The following is a 17,907-nucleotide window of genomic DNA, read 5'->3' on the forward strand; positions in this document are numbered from 1 at the left end:
TTTCTCCTGGTCAGTTTCCCTTCCTGGTTCCTACGTGTGGGATTCCAGCACCGCGGAGGAGGAGGGGTAAAACAAGAGGGAAAATATCTGGTTTCACCGGCTAAATGAACATTGCTATTCATATCCAAAGGTTATTTTTCTCCCCCTTCTACTTAAATCTAGATTTTGGGGGCCTAACAAGAATAAATCGACAGTGTCTCTTTCACAGCCCCCAAGGCAATGATGGATCAGTTCCCAGGGAAATCCAGAGATGCATGGCACCAGGGGTTGAGCTTTCCTAGGGACCCTCTTTTGTCACTTCTCCAGAGGGTGGAGGGTTGCTGAAGGGCAGTTCTCCGGACCAATCTTCTTTCTATCTGACTTAGGTCCTTATCTGATCCCCCAAGCGCAGCATCTGAGCACCTCACCATCTTTACCGTATTTACCCTCACAACAGCCCCATGAGGTAGGGAGTGCTGTTATCCCCTCTGCAGAGATGGGAAACTGAGGCACAGAGCCAGTAGCGGAGCAGGATTGCCAGGGCATAGTTCTCGGGGAGGAGAGCTGGTCCAGCAGGGAAATGCAGGGATGGACCCATCCCTCCCCCGCATCAAAAAATCCTTCTCTTTCAGCAAATAAAGCCCCGGTGGGCTGTGGGCAAAGTGATGGGTGAGGGTGATGGACACCAAGGTGATGGAGGTGACATGGAGAGAGAATGGGCTAACGCCATTACCTCGTTTAACAAGGTATCCGTCCACTTCTCTGTCACCGGGGTCGAATCAGAGACAGGGAGCCCTCAGGGCGAGGGGAGGAGCTTGCTCCCGCCTCTCCCGACATGGAGGCCGCCTGCATCAAAGCGCAAAACACTGTCAAAGACGCGGCCCTTCCCAACGGGCCGGATCCTCGGCTGGCATGAATCGGCACATCTCCAGCACGGCCAGCGGAGCCTGGACCACTCGCGCCGGCCCAGGATCTGGCCCGGCGGCCCCTAGCGGCGTCACCAGGCCCGACGTTCCAGGGCGGCACCGTCGCGCCACGACATCACCGGGGCACGGGGGACGCCGTGTCGCAGCGTGGCCGGAGGGAAGGTCGCGTGGGGTGAGGCCTGTCCGCGGGGGAGCGGGAGCAGTGTCAGTCTGCTGTGGCTGCTGCACTGCCTGGTCTCAAGGGAGCGAACACCCGGCGCAGCCCGATTCTAGCCTGGTGGTTTCGGAGAGTCTCCCACCAGCTGGAGAACACCCTCCAGCAGACGCGGGGCTGCATCTTACGTACCATCAGCCCATTGGATCCGGGCGCCCCTGGCATTCCCCGCTGCCCTTCGCGGCCCTAGGGGGAGAGCAAAACAGCAGAGATGTGAGGCAGGCGAAGCATCACCCCGGCTTTACAGATGGGGAAACCGAGGCATAGAGCAACTTGGCCACCTTCCCAGTATTGCTCGACCGATCAGGGAACAGAACCCAGGAGTCTGGCCTCCCTGCCCCTGCTCTGACTAACAGATGCATTCCGGTTAAGGAAGCTCCTTAATAGAAGGCACCGAGGGTCCATAACCAGGTGCAGAACTGAGTGGCATTGATCCTGCCTGTGTACGGGCACTGCACGGACTGCTCTGTAGGGTCAGCAGCTGCCCCAGCTGTGACTCTTCCATCCAGGCTAGGACATAGGAAGCCCCCGGGCCGTGACACCAGCCAGCTCAGGCAGGGCCAGTTGGTTTGGGGTCTGGAGGCCCAGGGACAGCCATGGCATCTGCCTGTGTCCAGCAGCCCCAAGAGTGGATCCCCTTTCTAATGCTTACAGCCAGGTCTGGTCTCTTCTCGCCCCGCACTGAGAGGCCTAAGGTGGTAGCACAGTCCAGCGGGAGGATCTCAGCCCCCCACTGAGCTAGGGGCCTGGAGTGGATTATGACAGGCTGCTCCCTTTCCTCTCCCACCCTCCACCCAAGCAGCCAGACTCAGTGGTCAGCAGGCACCACGACATCTGAGGCTCTCTGGCTGGTACCCAGCATCAGGGAATGTGCCAGAGCCAGGGGCGAGGCGGGGGGCTGTGTGCAAGGGGGTGATTGCTCCGGGTAACACGCTGAGGAGGGCGAGGTCCGGGCACCCCCAGGAAGCGACTGTAACATCCCTGAAGCTGCAGAGTTAACAGGGTCCAGTGCTGTGGCAGGTACGGGGTACTTACCGGTGGCCCAGTGATGCTCATCCCCAGAGGTCCGGGAGGACCTACCTCCCCTTTAAGGCCAGGGGATCCCTGCAGGGAAAAAAAAAGAGAGTCACATCTAGGCCAGCCCCAGGGTTGGGGGGAATCTGCTCCTACTGCAGGGGTGGGGTGGAGTCCTCATGGGCCCATGGCACAAGCTGACGTGGCTCAAGACCATAGAGTGAAGGCGTGGCTCAGCCCTCCGGGGTCTCCTGGCTTTGACCACTAAGCCAGACAGCCCCCTCCCCTTTCCCTGCAGAAACGTTTCCACTGCAGGGGAAGCACTCAGCCACCGCAGCTGACTTGGCACATGGTACAGTTGTTAAACCTGCCATGCTAGGAAGGCTTCCGGCCCATGGCGAGAGGAGGGGTCATTCCTGGAACAGAGCGCAGGGCTGTAAAGGCGCAAGCTGGCCTGGACAGCCACCAGCAACAACCCTCACCGCCGGAGATGGCCCATGGTGCCGCAGGACGCCAGGGTCAGATGCCAAGTGCCTGGCTCAGGGGTCTGAGCATGCCATGCACAGAGCTCTGGGGGACACATCATGCCAGGGGATGCTTTCACCCCAGTAGGAGTTAGATTGTCCCCCTGCTTCTGGGTCACTGTTGCCCGCCCACTTCCATCCACAGAACAGTCCCCGCTGGCTCCCTGCTGGGAAGGAGCTTCATTCCCTTGATCTGAGATCATTGTGTTCCTGAGTGCCTCGAGTGCCTACGACTGCGGGGGAATCCGCAGGCAGCACGGCTGGCACTGCAGGGCATCGATGGCTGGCCAGCACTAGCCGGTGAGATGCACTATGCCCCGTGTCCTGCGCAGGCCCAGGGCTAGCCCAGCAGGGTGGTGCAGCAGGGCTGGACTGCAGAGCATTGGCAGAGCTGGTAGGGGGGCCGCAGCAGAGTTGTAGTACCAGGGCCTTCGGACTGGGGGCAGCAGGAGGTGAATAATAAGGACACGGCCCCAGTCCTGAACCCCGCCCACACCCCGTTCCCAACAGGGCCGGGAGCTGGACTCCAGCAGCCCTGGCTTATCCTGCATGCTAAACCCCGGCTACACCATTGTGTCCGGCCACGCTGCCGCCCGCTGGAGCCTCCTGCCCCATGGCTTTGCCCAGCGCCATTCAGTAGCCACCTGCCTGCGCATGCATGGAGGATATTGGTGCTAACGGCTGGAGCCTGCATGGCGAACCGCCTGAGCGGGGCTGGCTGGGGGCCAAATCACCATCAGGCAGCACTGCAGGCAGGATGGGCTCCACAGGCAGGGAACCCCTGGCCGGAGCCCCGTCACCCGGCCGGACAGACAACAGCTCCTGGCCGGGGATCTGTCACTGCCAGACTGTAGAACAAATCCAGGACAGCACCGCTGCCCCTCAGCCACCCACAGGCGCTAGGGGAGAGCTCAGTGCCAGGCTGGGGGCGCTCACCTTGGCACCTTTCTCTCCCACGGCTCCTACCGGCCCTCGAGGTCCAGGGTGTCCCTGGGGGGGGCGAAAGACGACAATCAGCAACTCCCTTTGCTTTCCCTGCTTGAGCCAGGCTCCAGAGCACCTGACGCCACCCGCTTTAGGAGGAGGAGAGTCTTTGCCTCCCTCTAGTGGCTGGTCCGTGTCATAGGTTAAGGAGTCTACTACTGCTGCCCGCTAACAGGTATTTGCACAGACGACAACGGGAGTTCAGCTGCCAACTCCCGCTGGAATTTGATGAGACATGGACACCCACGCGCATCATCTCAGGCGAGCCCGTTAGTTGGCAGCAGTGGTAGACTCGTTAACAGAGTACCTGGCCCAGACTCAGTTCTTACTTCGTGCAGGAGAGGCTCACGCTGTTAGATGTGAAGGGGCCTGGTTCAGACCTTGCTAATGGCCCGAGCAGGGTGAGTTTAAGCTTCCCCAGGCAGACGTCTGTCGGGGCTGAGGGAGGAGCTCAGGACTTGGCCCCGCACATGGGACCCTCAGGCCCGCTCCCCTCTCGAGGGGCAGCATGTTCCACAGCTCAGGGTTCCTCCAGCGACCCAGCATGTCTCCAAGCGAGCACGACTCTGAGAACATCGTGTCGTGTAGCGACTTGTGTGGCCCCATGTGCACCAGTGCAGCACAATGCTGGGAGACACTGTTGTGCATTGCACGAGTGGTCCAGACTGGCATTCTGCAGTGGAGTGGCATGCAGAGTAACACAGCACCGTGCGACGCTTCCACACCACTGCAGGTGTTGCGCAGTGTAACCTGTAGCAGCGTTGTGACGTTACCCAGAGTAGGGTTATGTAACCTTGGCGACCACACCGTCCTATCTGCCGGTACAACGTCAGGTCACACAGCCTGGCGTGACACTATGCAATGCAGGGCTGTGTCTGGCATCGTGGAACCTTGCACGGCACAACACTGCGTACCAATGTTGTGTGACACCGCACAGCCTCACCGCCCATTGGCACACCGCGCCCCAGCGTGGCAGGGAGAAGGTTTGATAATATATGGGGTATACTGGGAAACTGGCCCCTTTTCAGGACATATAAACACTCAGCAGTGACAAAGCATATCTCAATTATACGACATGCCAGGCAGGATATACGGGGCCACTCCAGGGACCCGAAACAGCAGCAAAACTCTCAGCCTTGGTCATATTTTTAAGTGTCTGCACGATACGGTTTATGCTGCACGTAACAAATCCTCTTCCCAGCCACCCAACTGGCCCCGGACTCCTCTCCCTTTGCAACGGGGGCTGGTCCTTTGAAAGGGATACTTGATGGAAGAGAAGTCTCCACTCTCCATGCCCCCCACCCACGGAGGGACTGGCAGGGGCCTATTTGTCTTGTCAGGACATTGGAGGGGGAGGAATGAAGGCATACTCACAATAGTCCCAGGTGGGCCTGTCTCCCCGGGCTCCCCCTAAAAGACAGAGAGAATTGGTTGAGTCTCACTCTAGCAGTTGGTTCCAGCATGAAGATAGGGGTGCCAGTGGGGGGGGGGCATCAGAAAATGGGGAGGGGGTGGTAGATGCCACCCTCCCCTCTCCCTTCGCAGGGCAGATGTTATTCAGCACGTCAGGGATCAAGCCGAGCCTGATACTTGACTCTCAGCTCTTTTCCTTCCACTCAGGGTTATCCCTGATTCGGGCCACTGGCCTCAGCTGTGTTAGCATCTCCTCTGCCCACCTCACCCCCAAATGCTTCCCCAGGTTCAATGATGTGGCGCAGCAGCAGAAGCAGAGGGAAACCCACAGCTCCAGGCGACCTTCCCAGAAGACATGTGGGATGGGATGAGGCTCTTCTGCAAGGGGGAGGGGGGCTGCAGAGAAGGGTCTTGTGCCCATAGATCGAGAGGGGGCAGCCGAGCAGGGACCTGCGCTGCCTATGTACTGCACTTCAGAAGGAGAGAGACACAGAGGAGCCCGGCCAGCATGAGCCGCAGGGAGGTGAGTGTGTTTCGAACCAAGCAGGCAGATTAGAAGCGGATCCTGCCATGCATGGGGAGACCGGGGCACTGCCCAAAGAGGAAATTAATACCAGCCGAGCTTTGCTGGGCCATGGGAGGTGAGCAGCCGCGCTTGCTCAGGGGGTGCTGGAGCCCCGGGGCTCAGGGATGCTGCGGCAGCCAGGGTGGGAGGTGGCGTGGAAACAGTGGCACCGCCGGGCAATGCCAGAAATAAGGCGAAAGGCAGGGCTGGAGAGAACAGGGGCTGTGGGGGAAGGGGCGGTGACACACTGTTCTTTGGGGATGGTGCCGACCCTGGGCTACCGGCGGTGCTGAGACTCACCTGCGGACCCTGGGCGCCGATCCCGGGGGGGCCTGGCTCGCCCTAGAGAGACCACAGACGCCGGTGAATGGAACAGCCCCAGCCTTCGGCAATCCCCATATGACAAAGCCCGCTTCTGCCCTCACTCACCTGCAGCCCCTTCAGACCGGGGGGCCCCTGAATCCCAGGGAGTCCAGGTTTACCCTAAAAAACACCCGCCCCATAAAACTGTTAGACCAGGTCATTCAGCAGGCAGCAGACGTCTCTTTGATCAGGGACATCGCCGGTGTGGGGGGTGAGCGAGGGGCACTCACAGGTTTCCCAGGCTGTCCAACACCCAGCGGGCCACGGTCCCCTTTGGCTCCGGGTTTTCCTGGCACCCCAACCACGTCCGAGAACTCCCCCTGGAGGGTGGGGCAGATGTCGCAGGCATCTCCCTGTGCCGGGGGGGATGGAGAAAGGGGCCTGGGTCAGTACACAGGAAATGGATACCAGCGCGGCGGCTGGGGACCGAGGGAAGCAGAAACCCCGCACTTTCCCTCCTCCGCAAGTCACATCCAGGTTGAGCCCAAGGGGGATTTGAACTTGCCACCCTCTGCTTCCGAAAGCGCATGCCTTGCTAACTGGGATAGAGGCAATGGCTCCACAGGGGCAGGACTGCCAGGGACCACGAGAGGGTGGCACGCAGTACCCCCAGCAATGGCTGAGGAGGGCTAGGGAGACGCGTGTCTGGGGGGGATGGTAACCAGCTGTTTGATCCGCATAGTGGACGATTTGCGGAGAGCAAAGATGCCCCTGTATGGAAAGGACACGGGGTGGGGGAGGTTGGGAACAGGGGGAACAGGAAAGCTGCTCCCAACATGGGAGGGTCTCCCTGTTGGGGGTGGCCCAGAACAGAGGGTTACTTGACCAGCTCACAAAGGGGACTGCCGGGAGCAGAGACACTGGCTCCAAGTGGCAGTGTCAGCTTTCGAGAAGGCACAAATTGGGAGCAGGGTGCAGGGGGGCGGGTGGATCTTGATAGTGGGGGCCAATACTCACCTGTAGCTTCATCCCAGGTCTGCCCCTTAGAGACCTGGGCCCTGGCTGCACTGACCGGCAGAGCTAGCTCTGCGGGAAGGGTCACTCACCTTTTCACCTTTGGGCCCTGTCGGACCCCTGATGCCGGGGTCACCCGAAAGCCCTGGCAGCCCCACTGAGCCCGGTGTGCCAGGGTCCCCTGGATTTCCTGCATCGCCCTGGACAGGAGAGCAGACAAAGAGGATGTGACCCAGAGGATCACAGGAATCCCGGCCCCCTGCCTCCCCTGGGTCTCTGCCCCACTCTCCTTGGAGAGCTGGATGCCAGCAGCAACAGAGCAAGTGCTAACAGCCTGGCAGCGCCACTCGTGTGATGAGTTGGGGCAGGGCGACAGTGCTCATCCGCACGTTCCCAGCAGGCAGGACTGAGCCGGACCCAGCAGCCCCAGGGACTCCGATTCCCCTAGGAGCAGCGTGCTCAGCCCAGCCCACGACAAGGGAAGCCCCCACAGAAGCAGCTCTGCTGCTATGGGGGCAGGGCGGGGGGATTCCCGCAGCTAGGGGCCGTGGGAAGCAGGAGGGGCAGGGAGCATTGCTCAGCGACACCCCTTCCCTCCCTCTCACCTTCTGTCCTTTCAGTCCAGGCTCCCCAGCTTTGCCCTGGGGGAACAAAACACACAAGGGAGGAAGAAACAAGCCAATCAGACCGGAAGGAATGGAGCCAGGTTCCCCTCACCAGAGCCCCTCCGCCCCATTCCCAGGGCAGTGACAACACCCCTTAACAGAGAGGCCCCAAGGATGAAGCCCAGGAGGGAGTCAGGGGTGGGAACATGCCCACAACCCCCAACGCCACTGCCAGCCCGTGCACCGGCTGAAGGAGCAAAGAGCCAGGTGGACAGATGCTGGCCCTCGGTGGGGCCTGCCAGTTTGGATTAACCATTTCATTGCTGGTTCATTCAGCACCTTCACTGCCCCTCACCCCCCCCCCCCCCGCCAGCACATCAGGCAGCATTGCAATCCCCTCCCCCCCATGCCATGCCCTCCCTTTCCTATCCCTCCTCTCTTACCTTCACCCCTTCCCCGGCCCTCCCTGCTCTCCCCCCGGATACGCCCTACTGACTCACCTTTCTGCCGGGCGCCCCAGTGCCGGGCAGGCCTGGCTCACCCTTCTCCCCCGGAGCACCAGGCATGGACACCACGATCGCCTCCCCTTCGAGCGCCTCTGGAGGAGCAAGGCACTGGCCACACGGCTCTCCCTGCGAGGGGCAGGCAACAGGGTCAGAGCGGGGGGAGGGGGGGGTGCTGGGCCCAGCGTGACCTCCCTGGTCCCTTAGCTATGTTCCCTGGCTCCTTACTGATAGCGGGCACTTCAGCAAACTCCGTATGGGCCACTTCAGCCCTGTGGGTCCTTGTGCAGCCCCTGGGAAGGGGGATGGGCACGGCGCCCGGCACCCTTCAGCCCAGAGGGGAACGCTGCTTTGGGCCATGATCAGCAGCAGCCATGCTATGGCTCTTCAGCAAGACAAGTTTAGAGGGTCTCAGGCCGGGTCCTAGTGGGACAGCTCGCAAGAGCCACCGTGGTAAGCGGCTGCCTCCGGAACAGTGCCCCGGAACCGGAGCTCCTGGCTCAGCCCTCCAGCTAAGGGGTCGTGGGGGACGCTCCTCCCTGCGGGCCCTGCTCTGTGGCTGGAGGGAGTCCAGGAGGTACCAGCTGGCTCAGAGCTCCACGGAGCTCACAGGGCAGAGGGATTTCATCCTCGCTTCACTGCTGTCACCCAGGAGCTGGGCCAGCCTGTGGGCTGGAGATCCCACCCTGCCTTATACAAAATGGGGCTACCCATGCCTGGGTGGGGGGTGCCTGGCCACCCAAGCAGAGCTGTCCGCTCACGCCGGTGACCACGCCGTGCACAGGTGGAGATGGGGGTGGGTGGCAGGGCCCTGGCCCCTGGAGGCCCCTGGTTTTGCTGGTGGGGAAGGTGAGCCAGGCCAGCCTGGCTTTATGTTCTGGCCAAGGCGCCGGTCTCACGCACCAGCTGGGAGGTTTTTGAGCCACATCAAGTGGCTGTAACGCCTGCGCTGGGGATGCACCACCATGGAGGAGCTGGGGGGGGGGCACTCGGATGAGGAAGGGGACTCTCGGGAGACACCCTCCCGCCCCAAAACAGCTGCCGGGAGGGAGTTTCCATAAGAGGCTCAACAAGGGCACAGCTCTAGGGGTGAGCTGGGTGGGAGAGCATCCCTGGCCTTCTCCTTCTGGAACAAGGGTTTCCAGGATCTCACCTTCTCTCCTTTCAGTCCTGCAGGCCCAGTGTTCCCTCTGTCACCCGGAATCCCCTGCAGAGGTGAGACAGGTGCCTATAAAGCTCTGCTCATACGCGTACACACACCTACATGCATACACAATAGGCCCCTGCAAACCCACACCTGTACACACACACCTACGTGCATACACAACAGGCCCCTGCAAACCCACACATGTACACACACCCCTACGTGCATACACAACAGGCCCCTGCAAACCCACACCTGTACACACACACCTACACGCACACACGAGAGGCTCTTGCAATCCCAAAAGTACACACACCTATGCACACACACAACAGACCCTTGCAAACCCACACATGTAGACACACCCCTATACGCGCATGCGACAGGCCCCTGCAATCCCTGTGACGAAGTGGGACTGTTCTTAATGTTTCCTTCGAATATTGTGGGGGTGCCTCAGTTTCAGTTGTCACAGAGTCCCTGGGCAATGCTCTGGAACTGCTCCCCATGAAGCCAGGCAGGACTCTGGGGCAGTCTCCTTTCTGTGAGCAGCCTGTCTGCAGGACACACAGCTCACACAGCTTCCACCTTCCTGGGCCTGACCTCGGAGCATTCAGCATCCTCTGCCCCTCCCTGCGCTTCCCACAGCAAGTCCGCTCAGGCGGGGCTCCTGGGGAAGCCAGAGGGTCCTGCCCCACAACTCCGCAGTCAGACGTGACTCTCAGCCAGCCAGTAAAACAGAGGTTTATTAGACGATAGGAACATGGTCTAAAACAGAGCTTGTAGGTGCAGAGAACGGGACCCCTCAGCTGGGTCCATTTTGGGGGGGGCAATGAGCCAGACAACCACGTCTGCCCTTCACTCCATGTCCCAGCCAGCCCCAAACTGAAACTCCCTCCAGCCCCTCCTCCTCTGGGCTTTGTTCCTTTCCCAGGCCAGGAGGTCACCTGATTCCTTTGTTCTCCAACCCTTTAGCTCTCACCTTGCAGGGGGGAAGGGCCTAGGCCATCAGTTGCCAGGAAACAGGGTGTCGGCCATCCTCTGTGTCCAGACTCCTGCACACACATGCCCTCTAGGGCTCTGCAGTGATTATACACCCTTACCCCACCGCCTAGATACTTAAGAACTGCATAGGGGAAACTGAGGCACCCCCACAATATTCGGAGGAAACATTAAGAACAGTCCCACTTCATCACAATCCCATACACACACATTCTCTGTGTATGCACTCGGGACCTCCTAGTGATCCGATCCATGTCTCTGTCAACCCGCGCTCTGCATGGATTCGCTGCATTCACAACACGTTACTGACACTGCTCTCAGGTGCCTCGGGAGCCTCTGCTGTGGTTGCCAGTGGGGCAACGACTAGTTCCCCACAAGAGGGCGCCCCACCCAGCCCTAGGGCATCCAGCTCCTGTACTCACAGGTTTGCCGGCCGGTCCCGTCTTTCCGACCTCCCCCTAGGAAGCAAAGCAGAGAGCGCGGGTGGTCAGGCCCAGAGGAAGGGAGGGAGGAAGACGGTGACCACACAGACCCAGCGCTGCAAATGAGCGCCGGGCCAAGGGGTTCACAATGCCAGGAGTTTAGGTTCGGTGCGTCCTCAGCCTGGCTCAGGGCGCCACCAGAAAGCCGCCGGTTGCCAAAGCAAGGTCGGGGAGGCCCAGCTGGCAGAGTCCCCTCCCCAGCAGGGAGATGTGGCCCCTCGGTGCTGCCCGCATGGGGCAAAGGGAGCAGGGCAGGGAGCCAGGGTAGGGCCTGAGAAGTTTGGGGCAGCAGTGAAGGCAACATTGTTATCCCCAATGCAGAGAGTCTCTGGTGAGAGCTATGGGGAAGGGCCAGGCAGGGTTTGCTGTAATGGATCCAACCTCCCACCTCCAGGGTTTAACCCTTCGCGTTCAGAAACCCTCCACCCCCAGGGGGAGCCGCAGGCAGAAGGATGAGGGGACTCACCTGCTGCCCCTTGGCTCCGGCCAGCCCAGTGGCCCCGGCTTTACCCTGCAATCCAAGCAAAGAAACCAAGTTACCCATCCAGCAGGAGGATCCCAAGGAGCCCAGCAGAGCCTTTTGCAAACCTGGAGAGTGGGGAGCCCCTAGGAATGAGCCAGGGTGGGAGCAAAGAGTTCATCCCCAGCTGGGCCAAGGCAACAGGGAGGAAAGGGGAGAAAAGGGGCACCAGGTGCCAGGCTTCTTAAGGTGGTGGGGGGAAGAGGAAAGGGCAAGAGGCTAAAACACCCGTGGGGATGGGGGCACAGGCCCTAGGGGGTTGGAGCAGAGATGAGGGTAGCAGCCAGGTTTGGATACGAGGCTCTCTGGGGTTGGATTTAGGCCCATCTTTGCAAGGGAGGAAGCTCAAGAGCTTTCCCCTGAGCTGAGACCCCTCATGGGCGTGACCCGCCCTGCAGGACCGGCCTGCGTCCCCTGCTCTAGTGACTGGTCCATGTTTTCTACAGCTGCTTGCCAGGGGACTCCCTCCTTTGGCTCCAGCAGTCAGAGGCCCGAGATCTGAGCACAGATGCTTGGCGGGATCTGACCCCACTGGGAGGCCAGCCAGGAGGCTGGCTACACACGGACCCCCAGGGGCTCAGCTCCAGCGGGCTACTGCAGGTAGGGAGAGCTGGGGAAGCTCTTGGCCTAGTATGCTGAATGTCCCTGGGGAGGACAGGAGATCTGGGCTGAGAGGAGCCTTCTAATGACCTCTGCAGAGCTGTGTGGGCAGGGCCCCTTTGGCTGTTTGAAGGCTGGGGCGCTGGGCCCGTTTCCTTCCTCCGGGCAGGTGGGGTCTGGCAGCTTTTACCATCTGGCTCCACTCCCTTTCTCCCCTCCCTCACTGCACACCAGGGGCCTGCAGCCTCCTCTGCCTCCCACAGGATGGGGAGCCAGATCCGCCTTCCATGCCCCACTCAGGCTGTCCCCAGCAGTGTCTCAGCCCCTCTTTGGCTGGGATCACGCCTGCATGGGGACATGCCCACACCCCGGGGACGCTGCCCGGCACAGCCTCTAGCCTGCCCCGCCTCACACTCGAGACCCAAGGAGCAGGGCGCGTACTCACCGGCAGCCCGGGCAGCCCGATCCCTGGGGACCCTGGCTCCCCTTTGGGCCCCTCCTTCCCCGGGAGCTGGTTGGAGCTCTGCAGCATGGAGGCGAGAGCGACGGGATTGCATGACACGCAGGGGGCACCCTAGGGAAGGAACCAAACGGCGCCGGGTCAGACAGGCTCCCAGTGCCTCTGCGAGCCATAACAGGGTAACGGCTGCAGGCCAGACTCGGGGCTCCTCTTCGGAGGGGTGGTGACCATCGACAGGGCCTGCGATCCGAGAGGAGAAGGGGGCCGAGGACACTAAGGATGGGCAGGAGATTTGAGGGACCCAGGCACTCACCTTCTCTCCTTTTATTCCATTGATGCCAGGGTCTCCCTGAAAGAAGCAGACACACACAGGGTGTCAGAGGCAGGATGCAAAGCCCGACGCTTGCTGCCTTCAAAACACTCTTCAGCCAGCGTTCCCAGCGGGACACTGGGAGAGAGGAAGCTGCTGCTGGAGGGTTGGGATGTGCAAACGCTGCTCCCCTCTACTGGACAGAATACGAAGTGTTCAGCAGTGTGTGTCATAGGCCCTATAGTGCTAACAGATATGGGCGATTCTCCTGTAGCTCACACGGTAGGGAAGCAGGAAGATCTGCCTTAGCCAACGACAGCAGGGCAGCAGCTGCTGACTTGACAGCTGTCCTGCAGCTGGTGCGGGAGCCTGGGTCAGTCCCAGCATAACAGATCTCTGCCCTTCTCCCAGACCAGCACAGCCGTGGACTCACCATCGACTTTTACAGACAAATCGAAGGCTTCCCCAGACTAGGGAAATGTGCCCAGGGTAACTATAGTGACATGGCTACATTGCTGGGGCAGATGTGCTGCCCTGGTGCAAGAAGGGGGTTGGAATCAGAATGACTTTCCCCCGTAATTTGCCGGGGGTGCATTGGTGGAGCCACATCAGTGCAAAACCCCTCCAGTATAGAGGGAACATTAGTTTCAGACCCTCCCCTTCACTGTGGGAGGGGTGGAGAAAGATCATTCTGAATCCCGCTCCCCCATCCATTGCCCTCCTCTTGGGGGAAACCCAGCAGTGCCCCAGTTCCCTGCTCCTATCCTTCTGAGAATAGAGCCAGAGGGACGAAATGCTCAGGGTCCCGCTGACCGCCAGATCTGGGGTCGGGAAGGAATCTTTCTGCAGACCCTGGGGTTTTTTTTCCGCCTTCCTCTGCAGCATGGGGCACGGGTCACTCGGAGGGGCGGATTTTCCGTAACTTGACGTCTTTAAATCCTGACTGGAGGACGTCAGTGACTCAGCCAGAGGGTCTGGGTCTGTTACAGGAGTGGGTGGAGGAGGTTCTGCGGCCTGCCACGTGCAGGAAGTCAGAGGAGATCACCACGAGGGTCCCTCTGGCCTTAAAGTCTCTGAGCGACAGTCACCGCCCTAGGGGTCAGAGCCCTGCTGGGCCAGAGGGGCCCCCAGCACGGCCCTTGCTGCTCTCCACGGGCAGACAGGAAATGCTGCAACAGCATGGCTAGAACCGAGGCGTCAACTCTCTGAGGCACCCACCCTGTTGCCTTTGGGTCCGGGGAGCCCTGCCTTGTCCTGCAGGGGGGAAAACAAACAGGTGAGACAAACAGAAACGCCCTGTGGCTGCACCTCGGCCAGGACTCCAGGCTCATGCCAGCTGCCCTACACCCCGAGCGGTCGCCGGGACGCGTGTACATTGCTCCACCTGGTACGGTGCTTTCCGCTCGAGGCTGCACTAAGACCCTCCCCCCCCATCAGTGCTCTCTGCCCCCCGAATGTCCCACCGGCCTCTCACTCCCATTGCATCTGCTGGCCTCTCTCCTGGAGGGGAGCCAAGGAGATGCCCCAGGGGCCCATCGCAGGAGCTGGATGGCGACTTGTGAGCAGGATCGGGAAGGACCCTGCGGACGGAACCTGGATGGATAATGGGATGGCTAGAGTTGGGGGATGGGAAGATTAAGAAGTGGGATCCCAGGCCCTCCCCCTGAGTCTGCCTTTGTGGTATCAGCTCTGGGCTGGGTTGCAAGCCAGGAGGGCTGATTCCCTGGGTCCTGCTGACTTGGGGGTCCAAGAGCTGAGAACAGGCAGGAAAGTTTGGGCCCGATCCTGCCTCTAACCCAGACCCCAGCACAACCTCCTCCTTGACCCCATTACCAGGGAGAGCAAGGCTGGAGGAAGGCCGGGCGCAAGGCCTATCCATAGCCCTAGGTGACAGTGTGGGGCGGGGAGATGGGTGTGCCCGGGGTCATCTGGGGGTAGTGCAGGGGACCCGGGTTTGCATGAGGCCGTGCTCTAGTTAGGCAGCCAAACAAGGAGAGGTAACGCCCCTGGCAACTCCGTGCACGAGCAAACACCACCTCCTTCCACCACCCCTCTCCTTGCCCCCGCCCTCGTTTCAACCCTCCGCTCCCCATGCATGGATGTGGGGATGGCCACCCGGCTCCCAGCAGAGAGGGCGCGTGGGTTCTCCGCTCAGGGGCACGGCAGCGCGTTCAGACTCACCGAGAGCCCCGCTTTCCCCGGCACCCCAGGCTCTCCTTTGGGTCCCGGCTTTCCCGGGAGGCCGACAGCATGGGTCATCCCCTCAGGGATGGTGGGGCAAACTTCGCATGGATCCCCCTGTGGGAGAGAGGAGATGCTGAGACATGGGCCATGGCCCCGGGGGCCCTCGAATTTTGTTTTTGGGAGCCGACTTTGCGTCCACGCGGGGTGTTGACCCCGCGATCCCACAGCACAACTGATGTAACAATGGACCTGGCCCAAACCACCCTGAGCTTTGGACCCAGATCCCAACCTTGGACCAGCACCAGGCGAGCCATTCAGGATCCCTCAATAGCCCCAGGGCAGGGGAAAACTGAACATAGGCCAGAGCAGGGTCGGAAGATGGGGCAGCTTCTGGGCAGAGATAGAGGCTCTGAGGGGTCTTTCTGGGCAGCACCTAAACACTCAGGACTGAATGGGACGGAGAACCCAGGCAGGGCTCAGAGAAGCTGGCTCTTGAGTTCCTGGTCCTTGGTGCTGCCTGGATCCACTTCATCTCACGCTCCTTTCCCCAGAAAGGGGCCTGGAGCGGGGAGGCAGCTCCGTGGAAGGTCTCTGGCTTCTAAGCTTCCCCTAGCAGGCAGATGTGGGAAGGCCCCACTTTGACCCCAGAGGCAGCTGCCTCATCTGCAGAGCCCCATGGTGCACAGAACAGAAACCAGCCCCCCTGCCCAGCGCCAGGCCCCCGAGTGGTACCCACCTTGTCTCCCTTCAGGCCTGGGACCCCTGGCTTGCCCTGTGTGAGGGGAGGGAAGATGCTGGTTAGCTTAGGCTGAGCTGCTGAGCAAACCCAGTCCCAAGGCCTGGGCTGCAATGGGATAGAGGGCAGCAGCCGGACCCTGCCCCGGATCAGCCCGGCAGAGCTTTGGGCTGAGCGTCACCAAATCCAGTCTAGTGTTGTGCAACCAAAGGAACGACTAGCTGTGCAAAGCCTCCACACAACTCTGCCAGTGCCCCTCAGTCCTGACCCACAGCTCCCTGCTACCCCAGCCCTGAGCTCACCCACCCCCTCCCCAGCCAATGCCCCTCAGTCCTGACCCACAGCTCCCTGCTACCCCAGCCCTGAGCTCACCCACCCCCTCCCCAGCCAATGCCCCTCAGTCCTGACCCACAGCCCCGGGCTCTCCCCAACCAGCTCTGCCAGTGCCCCTCGCTCCTGACCGGCAGCACTCCGTTGTTTCAGCCCCGGGCCCCCCAACCCACTCCCAATGCACTTCCCTCCTATGCCGCAGGCCTGCGTCCTCTCCACACGGCTCTGCCGATGCCCCTCACTCCTGACCTGCACCCCCTCTCCTTGCCACGGCGGTGCTGGGCCAGCCCCGAGCAGAGCCCCCCCATGAAACGCAGGAATGTGTGCGGAGCAGGTGGCCCCCCAACGGGGAGCGGGCTGGGCTCAGACGTTCTGGCCTTCCAGGCCCAAGAGCTAAACTTGAACGCAGCTCTCCAGAGGAGAGGCCAGGGTGTGAGCAACAAGCCACGTGTCTCACGGCCAGGGAAGGTCACAGCCGGGGGGCCTCTGCACCGAGATACAGGCTGTCCCAGCCCCCGCCCAAGGGCTGGGCTCACGGCCCATTTCTGCCTTCCCCACCCAGCCCGGGCAGGCAGCCACACGCCGCCCCCCGGCCCTCCAACGCCTGCCCCGGCTCCATGCTACTTACGGGCTTCCCCGTTGAGCCTCCGGGTCCAGGAGATCCAGAGTTACCCTAGAAACAGAGGCCAGAGAAACACAAACAAACTGAGCGGGGCCAGGGGCCTGGGCTCTGCCCAACAGCAGTGTCGATACCCCTGGATCCTACCCTGTCCCCTGCTCGTCCTGCCCCGGGCCCCTGCCCACCACCCTACTGATGCCCCTCAGTCCTGCCCCAGGCCCCCTGCCCACAGCCCCGCCGATGCCCCTCAGTCCTGCCCTGGGCCCCCTGCCCACAGCCCTGCCGATGCCCCTCAGTCCTGCCCCGGGCCCCCTGCCCACAGCCCTGCCGATGCCCCTCAGTCCTGCCCCGGGACCCCTGCCCACAGCCCTGCCGATGCCCCTCAGTCCTGCCCCGGGCCCCCTGCCCACAGCCCTGCCGATGCCCCTCAGTCCTGCCCCGGGTCCCCTACCCACAGCCCTGCCGATGCCCCTCAGTCCTACCCCGGGCCCCCTGCCCACAGCCCTGCTGATGCCCCTCAGTCCTGCCCCGGGACCCCTGCCCACAGCCCCGCTGATGCCCCTCAGTCCTGCCCCGGGTCCCCTCAGTCCTGCCCCGGGTCCCCTACCCACAGCCCCGCTGATGCCCCTCAGCCCTGCCCCGGGCCCCCTGCCCACAGCCCTGCCGATGCCCCTCAGTCCTGCTCCGGGCCCCCTGCCCACAGCCCTGCCGATGCCCCTCAGTCCTGCCCCGGGCCCCCTGCCCACAGCCCTGCTGATGCCCCTCAGTCCTGCCCCAGGTCCCCTACCCACAGCCCTGCCGATGCCCCTCAGCCCTGCCCCGGGCCCCCTGCCCACAGCCTTGCCGATGCCCCTCAGCCCTGCCTCAGGCCCCCTACCCACCGCCCTGCCAATGCACCGGGCTCCCTGCCCACAGCCCTGCCCTGTGCACACTAGAAAGCCCTGGTGTTGATCAAAGTGAAGAACGAGCTCATTACACTACATAAATCACCAAGCCCCCCGCACGCCTTCTGGCGTCACCATGGAGACGTGCCAAGCACAGCCTGGCGATGGAGCAGGGGCCTCAGGCTCATTTGGGGACAGGGAACAGCAATGGGCAGCAAGGTTCCCTGGAGAGGAGCCAGAATCCAATTTCCACCCCATCAGCAATCCCCCCAGGACCCCAGAAGCCCTGCCTAACCCCCAGGGGGGCATCCCAGAGCATCGGCCAGACCAGCCGCCCAGTTACTCCGGAAATGGCCCTTTCCCCCGTGGCAGGATGGGGATGGATGCAATGGGCAGCATCACACGCACTGCCAGGAGACTCCCCCTCCTCCGAACGCAGGCAAAGGTCTGAGCCTCCGGCCCGCGGGGAACGTCCTGCCCAGCCAGGCCCGTGCACTGGGACAGCGAGAAGAGGCGCGGCTTGAGCGATAAACCTGCCTCTGCTGGGCCTCTCAGACAGACAAAAATCCCTGTAAGAAACAGCAGCCCGCCATCC

General features: G+C 61.8%; 1 protein-coding gene across 1 annotated transcript in view; it reads right to left on the reverse strand.

Moving 5' to 3' along the window:
* The window catches only part of COL16A1 (collagen type XVI alpha 1 chain), a 92,519-nt gene that overhangs the window by 27,674 nt on the left and 46,938 nt on the right, over positions 1 to 17,907 (reverse strand). The window contains exons 21-39 of the mRNA XM_074934602.1: positions 16,438 to 16,482; positions 15,480 to 15,515; positions 14,741 to 14,857; positions 13,778 to 13,813; positions 12,563 to 12,598; positions 12,235 to 12,363; positions 11,136 to 11,180; positions 10,610 to 10,645; positions 9,198 to 9,251; positions 8,042 to 8,173; positions 7,542 to 7,577; positions 7,029 to 7,136; positions 6,213 to 6,335; positions 6,049 to 6,102; positions 5,920 to 5,961; positions 5,016 to 5,051; positions 3,594 to 3,647; positions 2,155 to 2,223; positions 1,252 to 1,305 (exon numbers count right to left, since the gene is read on the reverse strand). Of these exons, the coding sequence (XP_074790703.1) occupies positions 1,252 to 1,305; positions 2,155 to 2,223; positions 3,594 to 3,647; positions 5,016 to 5,051; positions 5,920 to 5,961; positions 6,049 to 6,102; positions 6,213 to 6,335; positions 7,029 to 7,136; positions 7,542 to 7,577; positions 8,042 to 8,173; positions 9,198 to 9,251; positions 10,610 to 10,645; positions 11,136 to 11,180; positions 12,235 to 12,363; positions 12,563 to 12,598; positions 13,778 to 13,813; positions 14,741 to 14,857; positions 15,480 to 15,515; positions 16,438 to 16,482 (1,242 nt within the window). The remainder of the gene's footprint in view (positions 1 to 1,251; positions 1,306 to 2,154; positions 2,224 to 3,593; positions 3,648 to 5,015; positions 5,052 to 5,919; positions 5,962 to 6,048; positions 6,103 to 6,212; positions 6,336 to 7,028; positions 7,137 to 7,541; positions 7,578 to 8,041; positions 8,174 to 9,197; positions 9,252 to 10,609; positions 10,646 to 11,135; positions 11,181 to 12,234; positions 12,364 to 12,562; positions 12,599 to 13,777; positions 13,814 to 14,740; positions 14,858 to 15,479; positions 15,516 to 16,437; positions 16,483 to 17,907) is intronic.

This window comes from Natator depressus, chromosome 19, assembly GCF_965152275.1.
Source record: "Natator depressus isolate rNatDep1 chromosome 19, rNatDep2.hap1, whole genome shotgun sequence".
In the NCBI taxonomy this organism is placed as follows: Eukaryota; Metazoa; Chordata; order Testudines; family Cheloniidae; genus Natator; species Natator depressus.